This window comes from Dipodomys merriami, unplaced genomic scaffold, assembly GCF_024711535.1.
Source record: "Dipodomys merriami isolate MVZ:Mamm:240054 unplaced genomic scaffold, mDipMer1.0.p SCAF_328, whole genome shotgun sequence".
In the NCBI taxonomy this organism is placed as follows: Eukaryota; Metazoa; Chordata; class Mammalia; order Rodentia; family Heteromyidae; genus Dipodomys; species Dipodomys merriami.
Genome location: NW_027204804.1, coordinates 99473 through 121696, shown reverse-complemented (window position 1 = coordinate 121696; position 22224 = coordinate 99473). Strand labels below are relative to the sequence as shown.

Below are 22224 nucleotides of genomic sequence, written 5' to 3'. Positions count from 1 at the left end.
AAGGATGTAGATTTAGGAGTGGAGAGGAGGACTTGAGTGTGATAATCATCACCTAAATCTGATTGTACAGAAAAGGAATGGAGAAAAGGGAAAAACTCAAAGCTGATTGTAGAAACTTGAATTGGTGATTGGCTTTGATAGGAATGGAAGGTAAAATAACTGGCAGGAAGAGAAGACAGGAAGGGGATGGGCCACGTGCTGATACAGTGGGAGCGTGGCCATTCTGAAGGGGGGAGACTGCTATGTTGAGATGAGAGTGATTGGCACCTGGCAGTGAAAGGAAGCAGAATTCAACAGTGGTTGAATTGTCAGCACATACTTCCGTCTTAAGGATGATGTGATGGCGAAGGCAGGGATGAAGAGCGTATAAATTCCTGAAAGAAAATGTAGCTGTTTCTGCCTTTTGTTTTTGGAGTAGGGTGCTACAGATCCCACCCAAAACCTCATGCATACTAGGCAGGTGCTTTACCACATGACCATGCCCCAGTCTGCTTCCATTTATCCCAACCTTCTGCCCTGCGTTTCCCTATTCCTTCATTCTGTAATTGTGTGTGCGCCTGTGCGTGCACCAGTACCAGGGCTTGAACTCAGGGCCTAGAGCTCTCACTTGCTTCACTCTTTCACTTACAGCTGGCCTTCGACACTGAGTCAGCCCTATTCATACAGCTTTTGGTGGCTAACTGGGAATATGAATCTGGAGAACTTTTGTGCCTTTTTTTTTCAAACCTTGATCCCCTGGTCTCAGATCTCAGCTAGCATTACAAGTGTGAGCCACCAATAGGACAAAATGACTTAGAAAATACTTATTATGATTTATTTGGAATATATTTTAGAGACTTCCCAAGTTGTACCTTGTTCTCCAGTCAGAATAGACCAGAACACTCAATACCCTTTCATACTTGACTGTTTTTACTCATCTGTTTGTTTTCTCTGCTGTTGTCCTTTGTTTTTGCAGGTGTGATTCACCTGCAGTGTTCAGGATCATAAATATTACTTTGGTGCTTCCTAGCCACTAGTTTAACACAGATCATTTTTGATTATATAGTTAGTTGTTTTGCATTTATTTATTTATTTATTTAGCCAGTCCTGGGGCTTGAACTCAGGGCCTGGGCACTGTTCCAGAGCTTTATTTGCTCAAGGCTAGCACTCTACCACTTGAGCCACAATGCCACTTTCTGTTTATATAGTCCTGAGGAATCAAACCAAGGCTTCATGCCTGCTAGGCAAGCACTCTCCCACTAAGCCACATTCCCAGACCTTATTTATTTATTTTTTGGTTGGTTGTGGGGCTTGAACTCTGGCCTGGGTGCTGTCCCTGTGCTCTTCAGCTCAAGGTGAGTGCTCTACCACTTCAGCCACAGTGCCACTTCCGGTTTTCATGGAGATGAGTCTCACAGACTTTCCTGCCCGTATTGGCTTTGAACTGCGAGCCTCAAATCTCAGCCTCTTGAGTAGCTAGGATTACATGCATGAGCCACCGGTGCCTGGCTTCCCTCTTTATTTTTTAATATACCTATTACAGGATTTCATGTATGTAATTGTCACACAGGTTTGAGTTGCATAAAATGAAATCTTGCTTCCTTCCCTTCTTCCTCCCCCTCAGTCTTTAGTCCAAGTCTGAGGTGAGAGGAATCAGTCTTTAGGATAGGTTTATGGAACTCTTCTTTACTTCTCCAATGCCGAGTAAGGATCCAGCGGATGGGTAGTGGAGTCAGGAGTGAAAATAAACTCAAGAAGGTTAAGATGGGCCCTTGACGTTAGAAGTGGTAACCCTATGAGTGTAATCAGCATTCAGTTTTCTAGAATCCCTGTGAAGAGTAAGGGTGGGGATCTGTTTAGCCCCAGGCAGCAGAGGCGAGCAGCGGATGAGGAAGGGGAGTGCTTGAGACTAGTGCTGTGTTGGGCGGGGAGTTTAGCTCAGTGGAAGCCCTGCCTGCTGAGCGCAAGGCCCTGAGTTTGGTCCTCAGCTCTGGGGGTGGAAAAAAAAGAAAAGAAAAAAAGACTAGTGCTGTGTAGTCTTCCAAGAAGTCCCACAGCCTCTCGGCCACTGGAGGATTCCCTGGGGGAATAGTTAGGAGTGGAGATAGGATATGGTGGAGTGGGGTAATTGTATCCATTGGTTTTCAGTATTGGCTATCCCAGCAAAGCCTCTAGGCAGAAGAGTTGAGGGTGGTGGAAGAGACAAACAAAGGAAGGAAGGAAAAAGTGCATTTCATAATTACATCCTGTAATCTCTGACAGTCACCTCCCCAGAGTAGGTAGATACTTGTGTTCCTATTCAGCTGGTGGGAATGGCGAGGAGGACTCCAAGGCCTACAGGGCTGCGCTGAAGCTCCGAGGGTAGTTAATACTAACCTAAGTAGCTAAAATGACCTCATAAGTTGACAGCCAGGTTTCAGGCCAGAGCCCAGGCTCTTTAGAGATCACTAGATTTCTTCTTAACCAGGTGCACATATGCATGGACATATTTGTTTAGCTTATTTGGATACATTGTCCCAGAAAATTAGGGCATCTTGCCAGCTGAACTTAAAACTAAAAATTTGCTTCATAGAGGGAGGGGTCCGCAGTTACTAGTGTGTCCTGGAAAGTGGTGGGATGGACTGACTGTTGAGGTAGGGTGACCACTGGCCCACATTAGACTCTGGCCAGGCTGACTGTTGGCCTGTGGCTCCAGAAGACCCACCTTCACCTGAGGGTTACAGAGAGAAAAAAGCTCTGGTGTAGAAGGCTCACACAAGGAAAAGGAGTTCTATGACAAATTAAACAAAAAAATTATGCTTTCTAAATCAGAAATAGCTAGACCTGGGAATTTTTTTTTTTGTGGGGAGAAACAGGATAATTTCTCTGCTTACTCCTCTTCCCTCTCCCCTCCCCCCTCACCTTTCTTTTCCCCTCTCCATCCCCTCCCCTTTTTTCCTCTTTTCCTCTTTCTCATCCCCTCTCTCTCTTCACTCCCCCCTTTCATACTAGGGTTTGAATTCACACACAGGTATTCCACTGTCTGAGCAAATACTCCAGTCTTTATGTTTCAATTATTTTTTGGATAGGGCTTTATTTTTTAGAGAGCCACAGATGGATATTTTCCTGCTCTTCCTCCCTTATAGCTTGAATTGCAGATGCCTGCCCCCATTTCCTGTTGGGGTCACTGGCTGAAGGTGGCTTCTAACAGATTTTCCTGAGCAGTTGGGATTGCAAATAGGCATGAACCATGCTTTTTTTTTTTTTTTTAGTTGTTGGCCATGGGGCCTGAACTCTGGGCCTGGGTGCTGTCCCTCAGCTCTTCAGCTCAAGGCCAGCACTCTACCACTGAACTACCTTCCCAGCCCTGAACCATGCTTTTTAAGAAAAGAAAATTTGGGCTGGGAAGGTGGCCTAGTGGTAGAGCGCTTGCCTACCATGCATGAAGCCCACATAGGCAGAAAAAGCCAGAAGTGGCATTGTGGCTCAAGTGGTAGAGTGCTAGCCTTGAGCTGAAGAGCTGAGGGACAGCGCCCACTCCCAGAGTTCAGACCCCATGACTGACCAAAAAACAAGACAAAGCTATGTTTTGAAGTAATTGTATGGTCATAGGGAGTTTGCCAAAATGGTGACATTTTATGTACCTGTATGCAGTATCCAAACCAGGAAATTGACGTTGGTGCATATTAATTATTGACTACACTACCGATCCTCCAGAGTTTTAAACCTGCATTCATCCACTTGTGTGTTTGCAGTTTACCCCGCATGTTGATTCACCACTGACAGGGTTCAGAACTGCCCAGCATAAGGACTCATTGTAATTACAGTCCCCTTCCTAGCATCTCTTTCTAGTACATGCGTCATTTTGAGAAGGATAGGTGAAAGCAGTCTATAGAGTGTAGCCTTTTGAAACTGAATTTTTTCCCCACTAAACATAAGCCCTTGAGGCCCGACCATTTTACTTGATTTTTTTTTTTGTTGGTCATGAGGCTTGAACTCTGGGCTTGGGTGCTCTCCCTGCGCTCTTCAGCTCAAGGTGAGCGCTCTACCGCTTGAGCTACAGCATCACTTCTGGTTTTCTGGTGGTTAATGAAAGAGTCTCACCGACTTTTCTGCCCGGGCTGGTTCAGCCTCCTCAGTAGCTAGGATTATAGGCATGAGCCACCGGAGCCTGGCTTTACTTGAATTTACTAGCAGAAAAAGGAAAATGCAATAGATAGGAATTACCAGTTCAATTAAGTCTTTGGTTCAATTAAACTCATGTAAAGTAAGGAAGATTGTGAAAAATGTTAAGAAGAAGGCATTGTCTCTTCATAAATACATATTTCATGTTTTATTTTTTTTGGTCCAGTTGTGGGGCCTGAACTCTGGGCCTGGGCGCTGTCCCTCAGCTCTTCTGCTCAAGGCTAGCGCTCTACCACTTGAGCCACAGCGCCACTTCTGGCTTTTTTCTTTTTGCTTATGTGGTGCTGAGGAATCGAACCCAGGGCCTCATGCATGCAAGGCAAGCACTCTACCTCTGAGCCACCTTCCCAGCCCCACATATTTCATGTTTAAGTTTTGCCAACTCCTTCCTCATTTTTATGTTGTGTCAGTGCATTTATAGTTTGTGTTCTAATTTAGTTCCTCAGTATGTAGTATTTTAAAGGATTCACTGTTCCCATTATTTTAAATCTCTCCTCCCCCAGCTTGAACTCAGGGCCTGGGCACTGTCCTTGAGCCTCTCTGTGCTCAATGCTAGTGCTCTACCACTTGAGCCACAGCTGGCTTTTTCTGTTTATGTGGTACTGAGGAATGGAACCCAGGGCTTCATGCATGCTAGGCAAGCACTCTACCTCTAAGCCAGCCCCTCCCTTTGGTTTTTGAGAGAGGATCCGGGTATCCTCTTGCCTCTGCAGTATAGCTATTAGGATTACAGGCATGCCTCATTGTGCCCAGCTCCCTCTTGCTTTGGTTTGTCCACATGCTGTGGCTAGATTTTCTTATGGCTAGATTTTCTTGTCAAATTTTATAAAGAGTGCCGTAGATGGTGAATTCTGAGTACATATTTTGAAGGACATCTTGGCTAGGCATAGCATTCTTGGGGTTCATTCTCTCCCTCTGATTTTGTGGATGTTCTGCCATCTAGAACTAAGTGTTCTATTAACCTTTTTATTTATTTATCATTGATTAGCTGGGTAGTTCTTTCAAAAAAGTTCATAATTGTTACATTTCCTGAATTATTTCATGTTTCAAATATGTCTGTGTGGTCCTTCTCCATAAATGGTAGCCTTGCTGGGTACAGTGTTCATGGGTCATACATTCTTCTTCTAATAGATGTTTTATTATTGTTTTCTGCCAGGGAAGGATGGTATGTAGAAATGTTCTCCCATATTATCCTACTGCGAACTACTGTGGCTTCTGCCTGGCTCAGGGGAGAGCCGTGTTGGAGTTCTGTACCATGAAGTGCCTTTCCATGGAGATGACTTTTATCAGTTTGCCCCAGAACACTGTGTGCCTACATTCATGAATGTACCTACTTCCCTGACGTTGGTTAGTGTGCATTTCTAGGGTTTCTGCCAACTGCCCTCAGTACTCCAATCAAAGATTGCATCTATCTTTGCAAACTTTGTGAGTTACTAAGATACATTTGTAGAAGTGGAGATAGGGGGCAAAACAATAAGTACTTTTAAAAGTTTTGTTAGGTAGTATGAATCTCTAAAAAAGATTGTATTATTCTACACCGGAACTCGTGGCATATTCTGTTCCCCTATTTTGTGGCTAACACAATTAAAACTCCATCTTTCCAATGAGAAAGTCATACTTTATGGAGTACACATGCTTGTCAGTGAAGTAGAGCATCTGTGGTATTTTATTACCATATGTCTATTTCCTACATCATCTGGCCATTCTTGATCCTCTGATCTTTGTACGTTTTAGGTCGGTCAACATTTTTGAAAATGTGATTTTGTTGGATAAATTTAGAATGTTGACAGATTGCTCAGATTTGGAGTAGCTTTTAGCAGTTTCAGGATGAAGTACACACTGCTTATTTTTGTCAGAATAAGAGCATTAGCCCTAGCATGGTGGTTGAGACAAGGTACCCCTGTAGCCCCTGCACACAAGAGCCTCCCTGCCTTAGCAGAGAGATTGCCAGTTTCATGCCAGCCTGGCTGTGTAGTGAGAGTGAAAGAAAAATTAGAAGGAAAGGCACCAACGTTTCATGTGTACTCATGAGTGATGATGGTGATGGGGCCTAAGAATCTGATAGTTTGCTAAACCACTGTACACTTTCAGTTTTGTTGATCCACGTAACTAAGATACAGGTCCCTTTCTACTTGGCTTCAGGTTTACCTGTCACAAGGTAATTGAAGAGCCTTTTAGAAGTGCAGGTTTCATGTAGGATAGAACTTCCATCACCAGAAAGTTGTGCAGTGTCTTTGGTGAAGTGATTGCCTGGTTATCATTTTTGGCTGGTTCTGTTAGTTGGCTATAGTTATGAACCAGATTTAGAGTGTTCCTGTGAAGTGGCTTTATGTAAGGCTCTGACAGTCATGCTTAGTGCTAACTTCCCACTGAAACTCCCCTTGGCTCAGACTAGTTAAGAAGGCCCCTGTCCCAGGAGTATAGAGCACAGTTGATCCATGTAAACCTAAAATTTCTTGAAAGTCTTGGGTCGTACCTTAAACATTTGTTGTGTAAAAATAATATAGGCAGTGGGTGTTATAGCTAGTGATAAGTACCTGCCTAGCTTCTGCAAGGTCCTGGATTCCATCCCCAGCACTGGGGGAAAAAAATGGTAAGACTTGGCACTCAGAAGGCTGAGGCAGGAAGGATATGGAGTTCCAGGCCAGCTTGGACTACACAGGAGACTGTAGGTAGGTTCTTTCTGCTTACCTAGCAACACACACACACACACACACACACACACACACACACACACACACACACACACACACACACACACACACACACACACACACACACACACACACACACACACACACACACACACACACACACACACACACACACACACACACACACACACACACACACACACACAGTGTGAAGAGCACAGAGGCCTTTATTTCTTTTATTCCATGTGGTAACTAACCCTTGTCTGTGGAGCTCTGTGGACAGTCATACCCTGCAAAGAGGTGCTGAAAAAAAAAATCACATCTTGCTGGGCACTGGTGGCTATAATCCCAGCTACTCAGGAAGCTGAGATCTGAGGATCGTGGTTCAGAACCAACCCAGGCAAGAAAGTCTGTGAGACTCTTATCTCCAATTAATCACCAAAAGACTGGAAGTTGCACTGTGGCTCAAGTGGTAGAGTGTGTCTTGGACTGAAGAGCTCAGGGACCGAGCCCAGGCCCAGAGTTCAAGCCCCATGACTGACCAAGAAAAAAAAAAAATCACATCTTTGTGTCTTCAAGCTTCTTAAGAGAGAAAGCCAGTGGAAGACATTTGAAAAGACCTCAAAGTAGTCTGTGAAAACTATTCTGGGGAAGTAAGGAACCTACCCTCTCCCCCAACATTTCTTTTGTCGGTCACTTGAACTTGTGGCCTGGACGATGTCCCTGAGCTTGAGGCTAGCACTGTACCACTTTGAGCCACAGCCCATTTCCCGTTTTCTGATAGTTAATTGTAAATGAGTCTCACAGACTTTCCTGGTTTGTTTGTTTGTTTGTTTTTTGGTCGGTTGTGGGGCTTGAACTCTGGGCTTGGGTGCTGTCACTGTGCTCTTCAGTTCAAGGCGAGAGCTCTACCGCTTGAGCCACAGCGCCTCTTCCGGTTTTCTAGTGGTATTATTGGAGATAGAGTCTCATGGACTTTCCTGCCCAGGCTGGCTTTGAACTGTGATCCTCAGCTCTCAGCCTCCTGAGTAGCTAGGATTATAGTGCTACTGGTGCCCGGCTACTTTCCTGGTTTTGAACTGGGAGCCTCAGATCTCAGCCTGCTGAGTATCTAGGATTATAGAAATGAGCTACCAGTGCCCAGCAGGAACTCCCCTTTATACTTCATCAGTGAACAGACTGAAAATGAGAGGCCGGGGTTGACAGTTTTGGTTAGGACACTCTTGAGACTCCTGGCCGTTTAGTATTTGTGTTTTTCACTATTGATCACTGGTCTTCAAAGCCTTTGATAAATAGTTGTTGGTGTAGGAAGTTGTCTGGAGTACATGGTTCAGTGGGCTGGTGAGGGGGCCCATCTGAAAGCTGTTCCTAAGGCTGGTGTGTGCTGGGCTACTACAAAAATTGCTGATTAAGCCGGGCGCTGGTGGCTCACGCCTGTAATCCTAGCTACTCAGGAGGCTGAGATCTGAGGATCACGGTTCAAAGCCAGCCCGGGCAGGAGAGACCGTGAGACTCCTATCTCCAATAAACCACCAGAAAACCGGAAGTGGCGCTGTAGCTCAAGTGGTAGAGCGCTCGCCTTGAGCTGAAGAGCTGAGGGACAGCGCCCAGGCCCAGAGTTCAAGCCCCACGACCGACAAAAAAAAAAAAAAAAAACAGCTTTTGCTGTAGAATCAGCAATCAAGTCTGAAATCCAGATGGAGGCCTAGGGGGCTGTGAGTCACTCACATTCTTTGTTTGCTTTCCTGGTAGTGGTAGGTGACCCGTATAAAAATGAAAGTGACGGCATTTGGCATTATGTGGATTTTTTAAAAAGGGTTTTTAGTTGGCTTATTATGTGGGAATTTTGTTTATTTAGTTTCTTCCTTTTCAAAATGCTTATTGACTCACCAGTGAAATATGTAGTGAAATAGTTTTGCTCATTTATGGTGAAGGGTGCTAAGGGATTTATATAACATTATGTCATCTAATAATCACAACTACTTGCTGAGGGGAGTACTGTTAAAAGTTCATTTTGCAAGCTACCAAGAAAGTTGAGGCTCAGAGAAGTTAAGTAACTTACTCGAGGTCATGTAGATAAGCAAGAGGTGTAGTCATTTAAGTGCAACTGTAGCTGACTCCAGAGCTCTCACTGTTGAGTTGAAGTCCAGTTATTTGCATTGCAAGAGAATCCAGACACCCACAGAGATGGAAAAACCCAGGTGGTATGCTAGGGGATTTGTGCAGTTGCCCACAGTGAAGGAACAGAGCTGGAATGTGGGCTGAATTCAAAGGAGGACTTTATTCTTCTCCTTTTCCTCACATTCTAGTAGGGTGGGCAGGATAGTGAGTGCTCCCCTGACAAAGGGCTGACAGGGAAAATGTGTTAGGGCTCATCCCTCATTGTTAAGGATGTGAGCAAGGCCAAAGGTGCTGGCAGGGCTGGTAACCAGGCAGCAGCTAAACGCCTGTTTCCTTTCCTCTGTGGACCCTTTCCCCAAACTTGCCATCTGCTTTCCTGCTGATTGCTGATGCCTGATTGCTCTGATTTGGGAGTGGTATATAATGTCAATGTCAACATGGCTTCCTATATCATTATGCTACTCATAGCCTACAGCCTTTAAAAAGTCATGGGTAGAATGGATAGGATCTCCTGCCTAGTGTTCTGTAGAGAGCCCAGAGCCATGCGAACTCCAGGTTAGGGTTACTGTACAGACGTGTCTCCTTTTGTGCTTTGGCCATCTGTGTGAAGGGAGGAGCTTACAGAAGCCCTGGCCAGGAAGAGGCACTTCCTACAAAACACTGATCCCCACTTGTGCGGCATCTCTCACTTCCTGCAGAATGGGATGCCATCAAAGGTCCCTCCAGCAGCTGCTCCTATGGCATCATTCTCTATTGTGTGGAGTATGAGGTCCTGTTGGGCCACTGGCTAATGAGACTTTGAGGGCCTTCACAAATGTGACTGAACAGCAGTTAAAATGATAGTATTAGAGTAGTGCTGGGTGTATTCAGACAGCTTAGCTGATGATAACTTAGGGGGTTTTGTATGGGCTGGGGATTTAGCTCTCAGTTGTAGAGCACTTGCCTAGTATGTGTAAGGCTGATGTCATTTCATACCAAAGATGCTCCAGGAGCTTTCCGGATTTGCCCAAAGTTATATAAGCTGAACCCCAGGGAGCCTGGAGTGGCTCCGCAAGTCATTCTCTTGCTGCTCTGCATGGCTGTGTGCCTATGCATGGCTATGTGCTTCTCAGAAGCTGCACTGGTACCCATGAAATGAAGCCTGTGCTTTCTTGTGGCTTGTGTAGAGGGACCCCTTTCTCTGTAGCCTCACTCTGGCTTTGGCCTGTATTCAGAGGTAGACATCTGTCCCCCAGGTAGGAGCAGCATTAGAGTATATTTTCTTGTTTTCTGTGTGTGTGTGTGTGTGTGTGTGTGTGTGTGTGTGTGTGTGTGTGTGTGTGTGTGTGTGTCTGTGTGTGTGTCTGTGTGTGTGTCTGTGTGTCTGTGTGTCTGTGTGTCTGTGTGTCTGTGTGTCTGTGTGTCTGTGTGTGTGTCTGTGGTGTCAGTCATGGAGCTTGAAATCAGGGCCAAGGTGCTATCCCTGAACTTTTGGGCTCAAGGCTAGTACTACCACTTTGAGCTACAGCTCCACTCCCGTTCTTGGGTGGCTCACAGACCCCTGCACCGGCTGGTTCTGAACTGTGATCCTCACATGGATTATAGGTGTTAGCCACCAGCACCTGGCTAGAGTGTGTTCTCTTGGGCTTTCCTGTTACTTCCTTTTCCATAGTTATCATTTCCCTGTTAGCTGTACCAGGGCGAGTGGCACTCCACTGGTCCTCATTTGCCAGGTATGAAGTTATTGATGTATCAGAACACTGCCTAGATGGATCTGAAGACCAGCATATTGGCCATTATATTAAGCCAAGCTCAGAAGGACAAAAGTTGCGTGGCTTCTTTCATATGTGAATGTTAACCCTAAAATTTAAATGTAAACACAGGATCATATGTATATGTATATGATCATATGTGACAATATACGGTATGTACATGTGTGATAGACTGTGGTGAAACTCCTGAACAATTAAGAGCCACATTAACAAAAAATATTAGGAAGTTGAAACATGTCAGGGTATAGGTATAGTTATTAATGGGAGTGGGGGCAGATGAAGTTGTGAAGGGAGAAGGAGGGCAAATATAGTCAAATTATGTACATGTGTGAAAGTAGAACAAGGAAACTTGATGAGTCTGGCTTGGGAAGGAGAGAGGAGGGAGGAGAGAGAATGATGGAGGGAGTGATTATGATCAACATGTATTGGATACAAAAATGGACATGTTAAAATGGAATCTTCCTGTACAACTAATTGATGCTAAAAAAGAACACTGCCTAGTTTTGTGCTGAACTCTTACACCTCAAGAGAAGCCTGGCTTTTGCTGTTATTTTTCCCCACCCCTCTGCATGGGGCAGGTGATAAAACCAGTTCAGAGTGGGAAGAGGGCCAGGCAGTGCTGCCAGTCACCTGGAGGACACTGGACTTGATCTGTGCTTGGGTTTTTGAGACTTTAAAGCCACTAGCTAGATCCTAGGAGGGAAGGAAGTGATTATCTGTTCACCATCCCAGCAGTCTGTTTAGAATACAATCTGGAGGCTTTGGCTAAAATCACAGAACTGTGAATTGCTAGATCTGTCTAGGGTGTCATTCAGGAAGAGGGTGGTATGGATTTTATAAGAGAAACTGACTGTTAAACAGGACAGGTGATAATAGCAACTGAAGTGAAATTTTATATATATATATATATATATATATATATATATATATATATATATATATATGGGAGGGGTTTTAAATGTGCAGCATGCTCTTTCCGTGGTCTGTCAGTGTCATGCCCCCTTATTACCCGATTCATCCCATGTAAGACAACATCAGCTCATTTCTCATCCTTCAGACCCTCGAAGTCGACCCTCCTTGGCTTGCGCAGGAGCTGACACCAGGAAGGAGCTCCGGTGGTCTGCTCTGGTTCCACATTCCAATAACCGGCAGCTTTGCGCAGGAAGCTGATTGAGCTTTTTCATCACTATTGCAAAGTTAGACTTGCTGTTCTTTGGGTTTATTTCTGTCTTAAGAGTCTGTGGACCTGTTTTAGAATTTCTTGGTAGCATGCCTTGTGTTCATGTGCTCAGTCAGTGTGTTTGCAGTCTAACTGACGAGGCGAGCAGATAAAAACATTCATCCTCCGGGATGTGTACCTGGGAATGAGAAGCAGATGGCTTGGTGAAGGGAGTGCCTATTCTTGGATGATTACTCATTTATTTTGGACACTTCCTTGCAGAAAAATTATTTTTATAATACTCTTTTGGCTGTCTAATTAAAGCCTCTGGTATATAAATAAACATATAAAATACATATACTGAAGTGCATATGGTTGTTGCCCAGTTTTTTTTAATGTTTAGCCTGTGTAGCATTTCAAAGAGAGTGGGTGAAAATAAGCCTGGCATCTGAGAGAACAAATTAATGTCTTCCCTCCTCTCTGTACCACTCTCTTCCTTCCTCTTGCCTCAGCCAAGCCAGGAGCGTGGCTGCTTGGAGCAGTGAGCCTAGGTTGGGGACACCAGTCCACTAGATGAGATTTTAAAACTTTTATTGGAAGTCATTTCAGATGGACAAAGATTGTAGATAACGAGTTGTCCTTGTTCAGTTTGGACTCTTACCTATTGTAGCTCATTGCTTCTACGTGGTATGTTTTCTAATAGGGATATTCTCTTACATAGCCAAGTTATACTTAATAGTTTCAGCTAATTTAAGTTGCTTCAGTTCCTTAATCTACCATTTGTGTGTGGGGGTGTGGGGAGGCCTGAACTCAGGCTTTGTGCTCTCATTTGACTTTATTGCTTAAGACTGGTGTTTTACCACTTCCAACTTTTTACTGGTTAATTGGAGATAAGGTCTCAAAGACTTTCCTCCCAGGCTGGCTTCAAACCTCGATCCTCAGATCTCAGCCTCCTGAGTAGCTAAGATTTCAGGAGTGAGCCACTAGCACACAGCTTAATCTACTATCTATGTTCCAGATTAGTCAGTTGCTCAGTTATGTTTTTTACAGCCTTTTTTTCGGCCTGGGCAGCCTTTCAACTAGAATCCTCCAGATTTTAGCCTCCTGATTACAGCCTTGTAGGATTACAGTTGTGAGCCATCAGCACCCAGTCTTTAGACCTCTCTCTTTCTCCCTACCCCTGTCTAGTTTGGGATCGAGTACAGCATTTATTTGGCATGACTCATTAGTGTTTAGATTTGTTGTTCTGAATTTTAGAGATCAGTATGCATTGGTAGCTAATTAGTAGCTGTTGTATTGTCCAGGAGTACATGAATAGGTTTTCTCAGCATGAAACTGTCTTGTCTACAAATAGGTTTTCTCCATTTGGTCCGCATGGGGATGTGACATGCCATCTTGACCTTACCACTCCCACTGTGGGGCCCAAACGCTGGGAAGTCATCTTGCTTCTGACTCCTGAGCCTCAGTAGTAGTTACATCTTCTGTTCATGGAAGAGATAGAGAATCTAATGAGTTGCCGAGAACTGATGAAGCTGAGCACTTTACTTAAAGGTCTCTCCAATACTTTTATAAGTAACTACTTGCCTGTCTGAAAGGTCATTTGTTTTTCCCCTTGCTTTAAATTACTTTATATTCTGATAGTTCTTGGTCATTTACCATATTGCCAGTATCTCCTCCTGTTCTGTGGCTTCTTATATACACATATGCATTGTGTTATCTGATGAGTGTTCCAGTTTGTCATTCTTTCCTTCCTGTTCAGTTCTTTATGTGTGGTTTTGAGGTAGAAAAAAAAATCTCAGGACCTCAAGATTATGACACTGTCCTATAGACACTTTGTTGTATTTTTTTCACCCTTTATCTAATTCAACTGGAATCCTTGTGTGTGTGTTCTGTTTCTTAGGTTTAATTTTTTTTTTTTGTCGGCCGTGGGGCTTGAACTCTGGGCCTGGGCACTGTCCCTCAGCTCTTCAGCTCAAGGCGAGCGCTCTACCACTTGAGCTACAGCGCCACTTCCGGTTTTCTGGTGGTTTATTGGAGATAGGAGTCTCACGGTCTCTCTTGCCCGGGCTGGCTTTGAACCGCAATCCTCAGATCTCAGCCTCCTGAGTAGCTAGGATTACAGGCGTGAGCCACCAGCGCCCGGCTTTAGGTTTAATTTTTTTTAAAAAAATAATTGCCTTGTTTGAGTGACTCCTGAATGGCACATTTGACTTTACAAATGTTACTGACTCACATTCTTTACTGCGTATCATTATAGTCTGTTGACCAGTAACGTAGCTTTTTCAACATGGGCTAATACCAAAATTGTGAATAATGGAATTTTGTGCACACACGCATACACACAAAACCTACTGCAAACTTAAGTACTGCCCTATATTTCAGGATTGTGCTTATTAATCCTCAGAAGGTAAGCCACTGCAAGAATATACATTTGCATAGCCTCACCCTCCGTATTACACTGTGAAAGAGTATATATCTTTCTACATTTATTGCCAAAGGAAGAGCACAATGCAAGCTGAAGGTTACCAATTCACAGCAAGAGAGGTAGTAACACCCCAGCCCTTGGAGCTTCCCCTCCTGATCAGAAGGTTCTGTTGTCTTATCGGCTCCTGTCCATTTTGGCTCTGCAATGGGAGGAAAACTCAATGTGCTATTGCTTTGGATAGTTTGAGATACGTCTATATAATTTTGCTAGATACCTTAGGGTATCAGTAACATTTCTATTTTACATATTGACCTTAAACCCTAAGCTGTGGAGTCATCAGTATATTCTTGTGATTCATACATTGATTTCCATCACCTGTCTTTCTCTGTCAGTTCATTCGATTAAGTCTAGGGAACAATGAAATTATTGCAGGTCAAGGGCTGCCCGATAGGAGAATGTGTATAATGACACCAAGGCTTTTTTTCTCCCTGTGGATACAAAATTATGTCTGAGCTGGATTTAGGAAAGTTCTGTTTGGAACAGGGAGACAGTCATATTCTATGGACGACTCAGTGGGAAAGTCTGGAGACTTCTGTCTGTGCCAGCTTACTGTGATAAAAGTGGCAGAAGTTTCTAGAATGAAAGAAACTGTAATCTGACAATTCTGCAAGCTGAACTTAGGTTCAGCTGCAGACTTGACTATTAAACCAGGAAGTTACTTAGTTTTAAACTGATCTTCCTTCATTCTTCAGATCTGGAGATGTAAATTCCAGCAGAAGATGGGAGGAAGTACATGAATCTCAAGTGTTCTTGAACTATTTCAAGGCAGGAGATGAAGGCCGAATACCCTTTGGGAAGCTGCACATTGCTTGTCCCTAGCATGTGGTGTCACTTGTTTTTTTTTTTTTTTTTTTTTTTTTTGTTTCTTGTTCTTTGTGTTCTATTGCTCGAAAGTGTAGTCTTGCAGGGAGTGCTACCATTTCCTCCCATCACAGTCTGGATTTGGGCTTTGCCTCTCCCTTCAAATAGTGGCAAAAGTTCTAGTGGCCTTCCTGTCAGCGGGAAGTGGGAGAATTTTCCAGTGTCCTTCAACCATTTGCAGGTCTTGAGCACATCCTTTTTTCTGTCTTGAGCTATGACTTCAGCATAGTTCTGAACCTCTTTTTTAAATCCTCTGCAAAATTTAAATAGCTTTATTTTGAAAATGAGGCTGAAAAACCCCAGTGGGTATGTTTGTGGTAAAGTCCCAGGGTTGGGTGTCTCTGATTTCAGAGTAGGCCTTACCATTTCTGTTTTGCATTGTTTTTGGTTGCCTTGACCTGCTTCGTGTAAGTGTCTAAGACCAAGTGAAAATCAGGGCAATATAACTACTAGTTTGATAATGCCTTACAGTTTATGTAGCACTTTTACAGGATCACCTCATTTGATCCTGCTAACACCCTGGGAGACAGGTATTGTTGGAATTACAGAAGCGATTAAACATGTGAACGGTGTGCTGCCTGTGCATGTTGAGAATCAACTGGTGAGGCCAGGGCTCAGGCTCCAGAGCTCCTGTAGCCAGCACTGACTGGATGGGAACATCTACATGTTATTTTTGGTGGCTCTCTGTACATTTTGCAGCTCTTTGAGCTCCACCTTAGTTTCTTGAGTGGGGGCAGGAAGAGTTGGTAGGGAATGGAAGTGGGAGCAGAGCCCTCTGGGAGATTGTCAGAACTTGTCAGGAACCATGAAGTCCTCAGATCTCTTAGGAATGAAAGGGAAATACACTGATAGTTGATTACCGGGGCATCATGAGCTCAGGACTTTTCAGAATCTGCTTTACGATATCTTAACATGAGAAAAAGTGGAGAAATGGGACTTGAAGATATGTATCCTTCATGCTCAGGAACCCATTTTAGCTTCAGAAGTGAAAGATAATTGATTAGGGAGGTTTGAAAGAGGAGCGTAGGGTTAATCCCCCAGCCCTACTCCACCCCGGTCGTGGGGCTTGAACTCAGGGCCTGGTTGCTGCCTCTGAGCTCTTTTTCTCAAGGCTAGCCCTCTATCTACCACAGCCCTTGAGCCACAGTGCCACTTCTAGTTTTCTGGTGGTTAATTGGCGATAAGAATCTCATGGACTTTCTTACCCAAGCTAGCTTTGAATGTGATCTTCAGATCTCCACCTCCTCACAGACCTGAGCCACCAGCTCCTTGCAAGGGACTTGATCTTTATCAGAGTCATAAAATTCAGACAAGAATGTTCCTCATACTCACACGTACTGTTACGCTAAGTAACAGTAAAGATTGTCAGGAACAGCCTGCACAGTGACTACAGTATGGAGGCACAGGTATACCTGGCCCTGCTTACTTGTGGCCCCTGATCTCAGTAGTGTTCTTGCACGTGGTGGATGATAGGGCTGGGCCTGTACCAGACTGGCACAGCTTCTGAACTCCACTCCAGTGCTGACTCGTCTGAGTGATGGCTGAGGCTCTGCCATCTGTGTAAGAGCCAGTTGGGGGCTCTGACCAGTCTTAGTTTGACATAGGACATTTGGGTCTGGGCCTGTTGCACTCAGGCTGATGGAGGGCATTGGGGCAAAGCAAGACAGATAGAAAGGAAATAAAGAGAAAAAGTCAGGAATCTGTTGGCTCTCATCCATGGTGTTAGATTTAATGCCGGTGAAGATTCATGGTCTGGAAGTCTTCACTTTATGGAGGTTTTTTTCTTTTTTCTTCTTTTTGTTTTTGAGATAGAGTCTCACTATAGAGTCTAGGCTGTCCTGCAATTTGAGAATCCTCCTGCTTCAGCTTCCTACATGGTAGGATTACAGGCATATGCCACTGTACCCGACCTTGTGTGAAGTTTTGGCTCAAGCTCATTGCTGCAGCTTCCTTACTTTACTGAATGAAAAGGAAGAGGAAGAGGATGAGTCTGGAACCTCTGTCCCTTCCCTCTTACTCCTTCCCAGCAGCTCTGCTGAGAGTCTGGTTTTTTGTGGGTCTGTGGTTTGGAGGTGCTGTTAGATTTTTAGCCTGCTCAGCATGACTTTCAGCTACACGTTCATCTCTTTTGGCTGATCACGTTAAGATTGAAAGTGACATGACTCCCAAAATGCCTTCCCATACCCCATGAATCCACACACACAGGCAGGGGATGTGATGGGCCTCAGTCAAAACACGGCTGATTCCCAGACATCAGAATGATGAGACGGAGAGTGTGGGCTTCCCTGCGCATCTCTTTTTCTGTAGCACCTTTCCACAATTGCATTCTGGATTGTTTGTTCCTTTTCTGTAACACAAATAACTGAATACTGTGCAGCAGCATGGATTTGTAGAGGATACTAAGACTTGGGAAGTTCTCTTTTGTTTTTGTGGCTTTTGCTATGTAGTTGAAGAATATCAAACTCCAGATGTTTGAGGAAGTTAACTGTTCTTGCCTTAGTGTGCCCTGGAGGGATTAAGGAAGAGAACTGAAGATAGAGCTTAATGATGTTTTTTTCCAATTCCTTTGTCAGGCATCAGAAGAAGCCTCCCTCAGGGCACTGGAGAGTCTGATGACAGAATTTTTCCATGATTGTACAACCAATGAAAGAAAACGTGAGATTGGTGAGTGTGGTTGTAAAAAATCATTTGTAGCGGGCGGGAAGGAAAGAGCTGGTCAAGGCAGGTCACACCTGCTTGAGTTCCCTGAGGTACTGGCTCTGTTGCTGCTGCTGCTGAATGCAGACTTGACTCAAGGGGATATTTATGGATTTTCTTTCCTTTAGTCAAGTGTGAACCCCTTCTCCATATACACTTTGTTCCTAATTTCAGCACTGTTGAACTTTTATGAGAAGCCTATGGCTTAGTAAAAGTTCATTAAAGCGAATTGTTTTGGTGTGCAATGGTCTGGGCTGGATCTCTTAACATGGGTTACTTTTTTGTGTGTGCCAATCCTGGGGCTTGAACTCAGGGCCAGTGCTCTGTCCTTGAGTTTTTTGCTCAAAGTAGCACTTTATCACTTGGGCCACAGTTCCACTTTACCCTTTTTAAAGGTTATTGGAGATAAGAATCTCACAGACTTTCCTGCCTGGGTTTGCTTTGAACCTCAATTTTCAGATCTCAGCCTCTTGAGTAGCTAGGATTATAGGCATGAGCCACTGGTGCCCAGTTTGAAGCTGATTTTAGAGTAGATTTAAATAATCACATGCTGCAAATACTTGTCTGAAATGCAGGTGAAGGAGAATCTGGAGTTCTGATTCCTCGAAATGGGTGTGTCTCCTCAGTTCTCTTTGGAGCTAGTCTTTACAATATTATTTGTGTATGGGGCAGGGCCCGCTTATTCGTTCTTTTCTGTGGTCTTAGGCTTTCCTTAGTGGGTGGGAGAAAAGAGGGAAACCTGGTCTTAAAAGAGCTCTGCCCATCTTCATCAGAGACCAGTTAATAGTACTCTAGAACCCGATAGAATGCTTGGTCAGGACCTCAGGAGACCATCTGGCTATTTTGTTATTGGAGGAAGGGGAAGTATCGGGAGGAGCAATGGCTTGCTGGAGTCAGCACAGTATATAGTGGCTGAGTACAGCCCAGACGGCCTCTGCTCCAGCCCCCACTCACTCTTTGCTTTGATTTCACTTCTGGGATGCATAGGCTATGCTTAATTCTTAGCATAGGCCGTTATCTCATGGAATTTTTAGTAAGTCTATCTCATGTGACATTTAGCCTAAATTGTAGGGAACTTAACCGAGCAGTGACTTGAGGATTAGAAAGAGCTCCTGTCTGACTCTTTTCTGCATAGAATTGAGAATCTCTTAGGACTGTTGCCATTTTTCTTTTCTTTTCTTTCTTTCTTTTTTTTCTTTCCATGTTGGATTATATGTCATGGCCAATGTAGCAGGTCCAGAGACATGGCAATGGCCTCCCCGTACTTGTGGTGCTGAGGATTTGGGCTGGTGCTGTCAACAGCCTCAGGAGGAGGAAAACAGCCCTCAGGATACCATTGTTACTTCACTTTTTTTTTTTTTTTAAGGTTTTACTGATATTTTAAAACTGATCTAAGTGTGAGTTAGCCAAACTGAATTGTCTTGTGATTTTTCCTATCCTTTCTTTGTGAGGCCTTTTTTTCCTCTTACATCTCTGAGAGTGAACAGTGTAGACTTTACTGAAATGTGGAAGAGTGGCGAGGCCCCAACCTAAGGAACCCAGAGATAATCTTATACCTTGCTGCTTGCACATTCAGTTAAGTAAAGTCTTTAACAGTGGCAGTGTCTCAAAGAAAAGCACGTCTAGCCAAGCTCCTGGCTTTAGCTGTTTTGAGAACGCTGTGTGAGTTGGTGCTCTAGCACTAGTGTGCTCCTCTTCTTTCTTCTAGCAGTGGCTGGCTTTGCTGGTTGGTGATGATTCAGTTTGTAGTATGTGGGGAAGCATGTTTAAAAATGCCATGAGATTGCTCAGCTTTGGGTTAACTTCTTATGTCTCATCACCTTCTTTTATTGCCGTTTCACTTTTACAGAAGAGCTTCTTAATAATTTTGCCCAGCAAGTAGGAGCCTGGAGATTCTGCCTGTACTTTCTCTCTAGCACTAGGAATGACTATGTGATGATGTACAGTTTAACGGTTTTTGAGGTAAGTTGTCAGATAGTTTTATACTCTTGCAAAGTCCTTTGTAGCAGGTTGCCACACCATTGCACTAGACTTGAGCTGTAATGTGCAGATGCCTGGTAAGCAGTGGGAACTCAGCCCAGGCCTTCATCCCAGGTGCAGCCTCTGTTAGATGTTGGTATCCTAGATATTTGTCCATCCTTGACCCTTGACTCCAGAAAGAACAGGTGGGTGGTTAAGTCTGTGGTTAAGTAATTGCCTTGTATTTGATGATGGATGCCTTTCCCTCCATGTTACCATTTAAAAGGGAAAGATAACTAAAGGAAAAAAAAATGTTTGGGAGGAGGGGTGATACCCATAATACCTCATCTTCAAAAGCTTGTTAACACTCTTTTCACCCCTAGTCTGTGCACTCTTTTTTTTTTTTTTTTTTTTGTCGGTCGTGGGGCTTGAACTCTGGGCCTGGGCGCTGTCCCTCAGCTCTTCAGCTCAAGGCTAGCACTCTACCACTTGAGCTACAGCGCCACTTCCGGTTTTCTGGTGGTTTATTGGAGATAGGAGTCTCACGGTCTTTCCTGCCCGGGCTGGCTTTGAACCACGATCCTCAGATCTCAGCCTCCTGAGTAGCTAGGATTACAGGCGTGAGCCACCAGCGGCTATTGTGCACTCTTAAAAGTAATTTAATGAAACACTTTCCTCATGTCTTCTTTTGGGTGTTTCTGTAATTTGAACTCAACCTCATGCTTGCTAGGCAGCACTTAGGCCACACCACTAGCCCTTGGTCTACGTTAGCTATTCTTTAGATAGGATTTTCTGTCCTTTGTCTGTAGCTGGCTTTGGACTGTGATTCTCCTTCCTGTGCTTCCTAGGTATCTGGGATTATATGTGTGTGCCACCATGCCTGGCTTGTTTGAGAAGATGAAAGTCTTGCTTTTTTGCTCAGGCTAGCCTATAACTATGATCCTCCTCCTCCCCATTTTCTTACCTCAAGTAGCTGGGATTATAGGCATGTTCTACTACACTTGTGTGTGTGTGTGTGTGTGTGAGAGAGAGAGAGAGAGAGAGAGAGAGAGAGAGAGAGAGAGAGAGCAAGAGAGAGAGAGAGAGAGAGAGAGAGAGAGAGAGAGAGAGAGAAGCAAGATTAGGTCTTGCTATGTTGTGTCAGTCCCTCAAGTGCTGGGATTACAGGCATATGTCCCTTAAGCTTGCTAGTAGATAAGTACTCTGCCAAATGTTTTGCTTATAGGTAGTTAATTTAAAAGATGCATGTTTATTTTTCAGAATCTGATCAATAAAATGTGGCTTGGGGTCCCGTCTCAGGATAAGATGGAAATCCGTGGCTGTCTGCCCAAACTCCTTTTGGCTCACCATAAAACCTTACCTTACTTTATCCGGAATAAACTTTGCAAAGTTATTGTTGATATTGGACGTCAAGATTGGCCCATGTTCTACCATGACTTTTTTACTAACATTTTACAGGTAAGGTTCTACCTGAGGAAACTGAATCTTGTAAACTGTTTGTAGAAGTGATTACATCTGAGTCCTGAGCAGTTTTAAGATTTAGCATTTTGGAACTGCAGTAGCAAGGCTATGGCAGAGTAGATTGCTGCCTTTACCTTGCTCTGACAAAGCTGGGCCTCTGCAGTGCAGGAGGGTGAGGAAACTAGATTCCTTTGTTAACCTCTTGTGAAATTCTGTTCAGCAAGTCTTTGAAAACCTGCTTGGTGCTGCACCAGTGCTGTTGCAAGGATGGAGGACTTCGGTAGTGTGAACATTTGGAGGGAAAGTAGCTGGTAAATAGTAATTAGCCAGTGCCAGGAGCCTTCCTGTCATGACGTGTAGGCAACCTCATAGAGGTTGGAAAGGCTTGTGGTCTTGCTTGGCCCCTAGACTTTCCCTTTTATATATCCTTGTTCAGAAATGATACTTCTTTGGTCTATGATGGGAAGAATGTTTTTCAGGGAAAGCAAAGTACCCTGTAGTTCCTGAAGCGAAGAAATTCTTCACTTGAGGTATGACTTACGAACATCTGAACATCTTTGGCTCCTACCTGTGACTCACACCTGTAATTCTAGCTGTTCAGGTGGCTGAGATCTAGAGATTCATGGTTTTAAAGCCAACCTGTGTGAAGAAGTCCATGAGACTGCATTCCAAAATAACCACCATAAAGCTGGACTGGAAGTATGTTTCAAGTGGTAGAGTGTCAGTTGGTATCACGAAAGCTGAGCAAGCCTGAGACCTGATTGAGTTCAAACTTCAATACAAGTGGGATGAGGGAAAGGAGGTGGGAATATGAGTGAATATCTAATGTGTGGATTTAGTTCCTGAGTGTCTTCTTTCCCCCTAAAGCTTATAAAGCTTTGGTAGCTTAAGTAACACATTTATATCAGAGTGTGACCTACATTTAATTGTGAA

General features: G+C 44.1%; 1 protein-coding gene across 2 annotated transcripts in view; it reads left to right on the top strand.

Annotated features, from left to right (window-relative positions):
* Window positions 1-22224, top strand: part of LOC138841698 (exportin-6) — an 87944-nt gene that overhangs the window by 9783 nt on the left and 55937 nt on the right. For both annotated transcript variants that reach the window (XM_070042476.1, XM_070042475.1), the window contains exons 2-4: window positions 17748-17838; window positions 19721-19833; window positions 21091-21288. In XM_070042476.1, the coding sequence (XP_069898577.1) occupies window positions 17748-17838; window positions 19721-19833; window positions 21091-21288 (402 nt within the window). The remainder of the gene's footprint in view (window positions 1-17747; window positions 17839-19720; window positions 19834-21090; window positions 21289-22224) is intronic.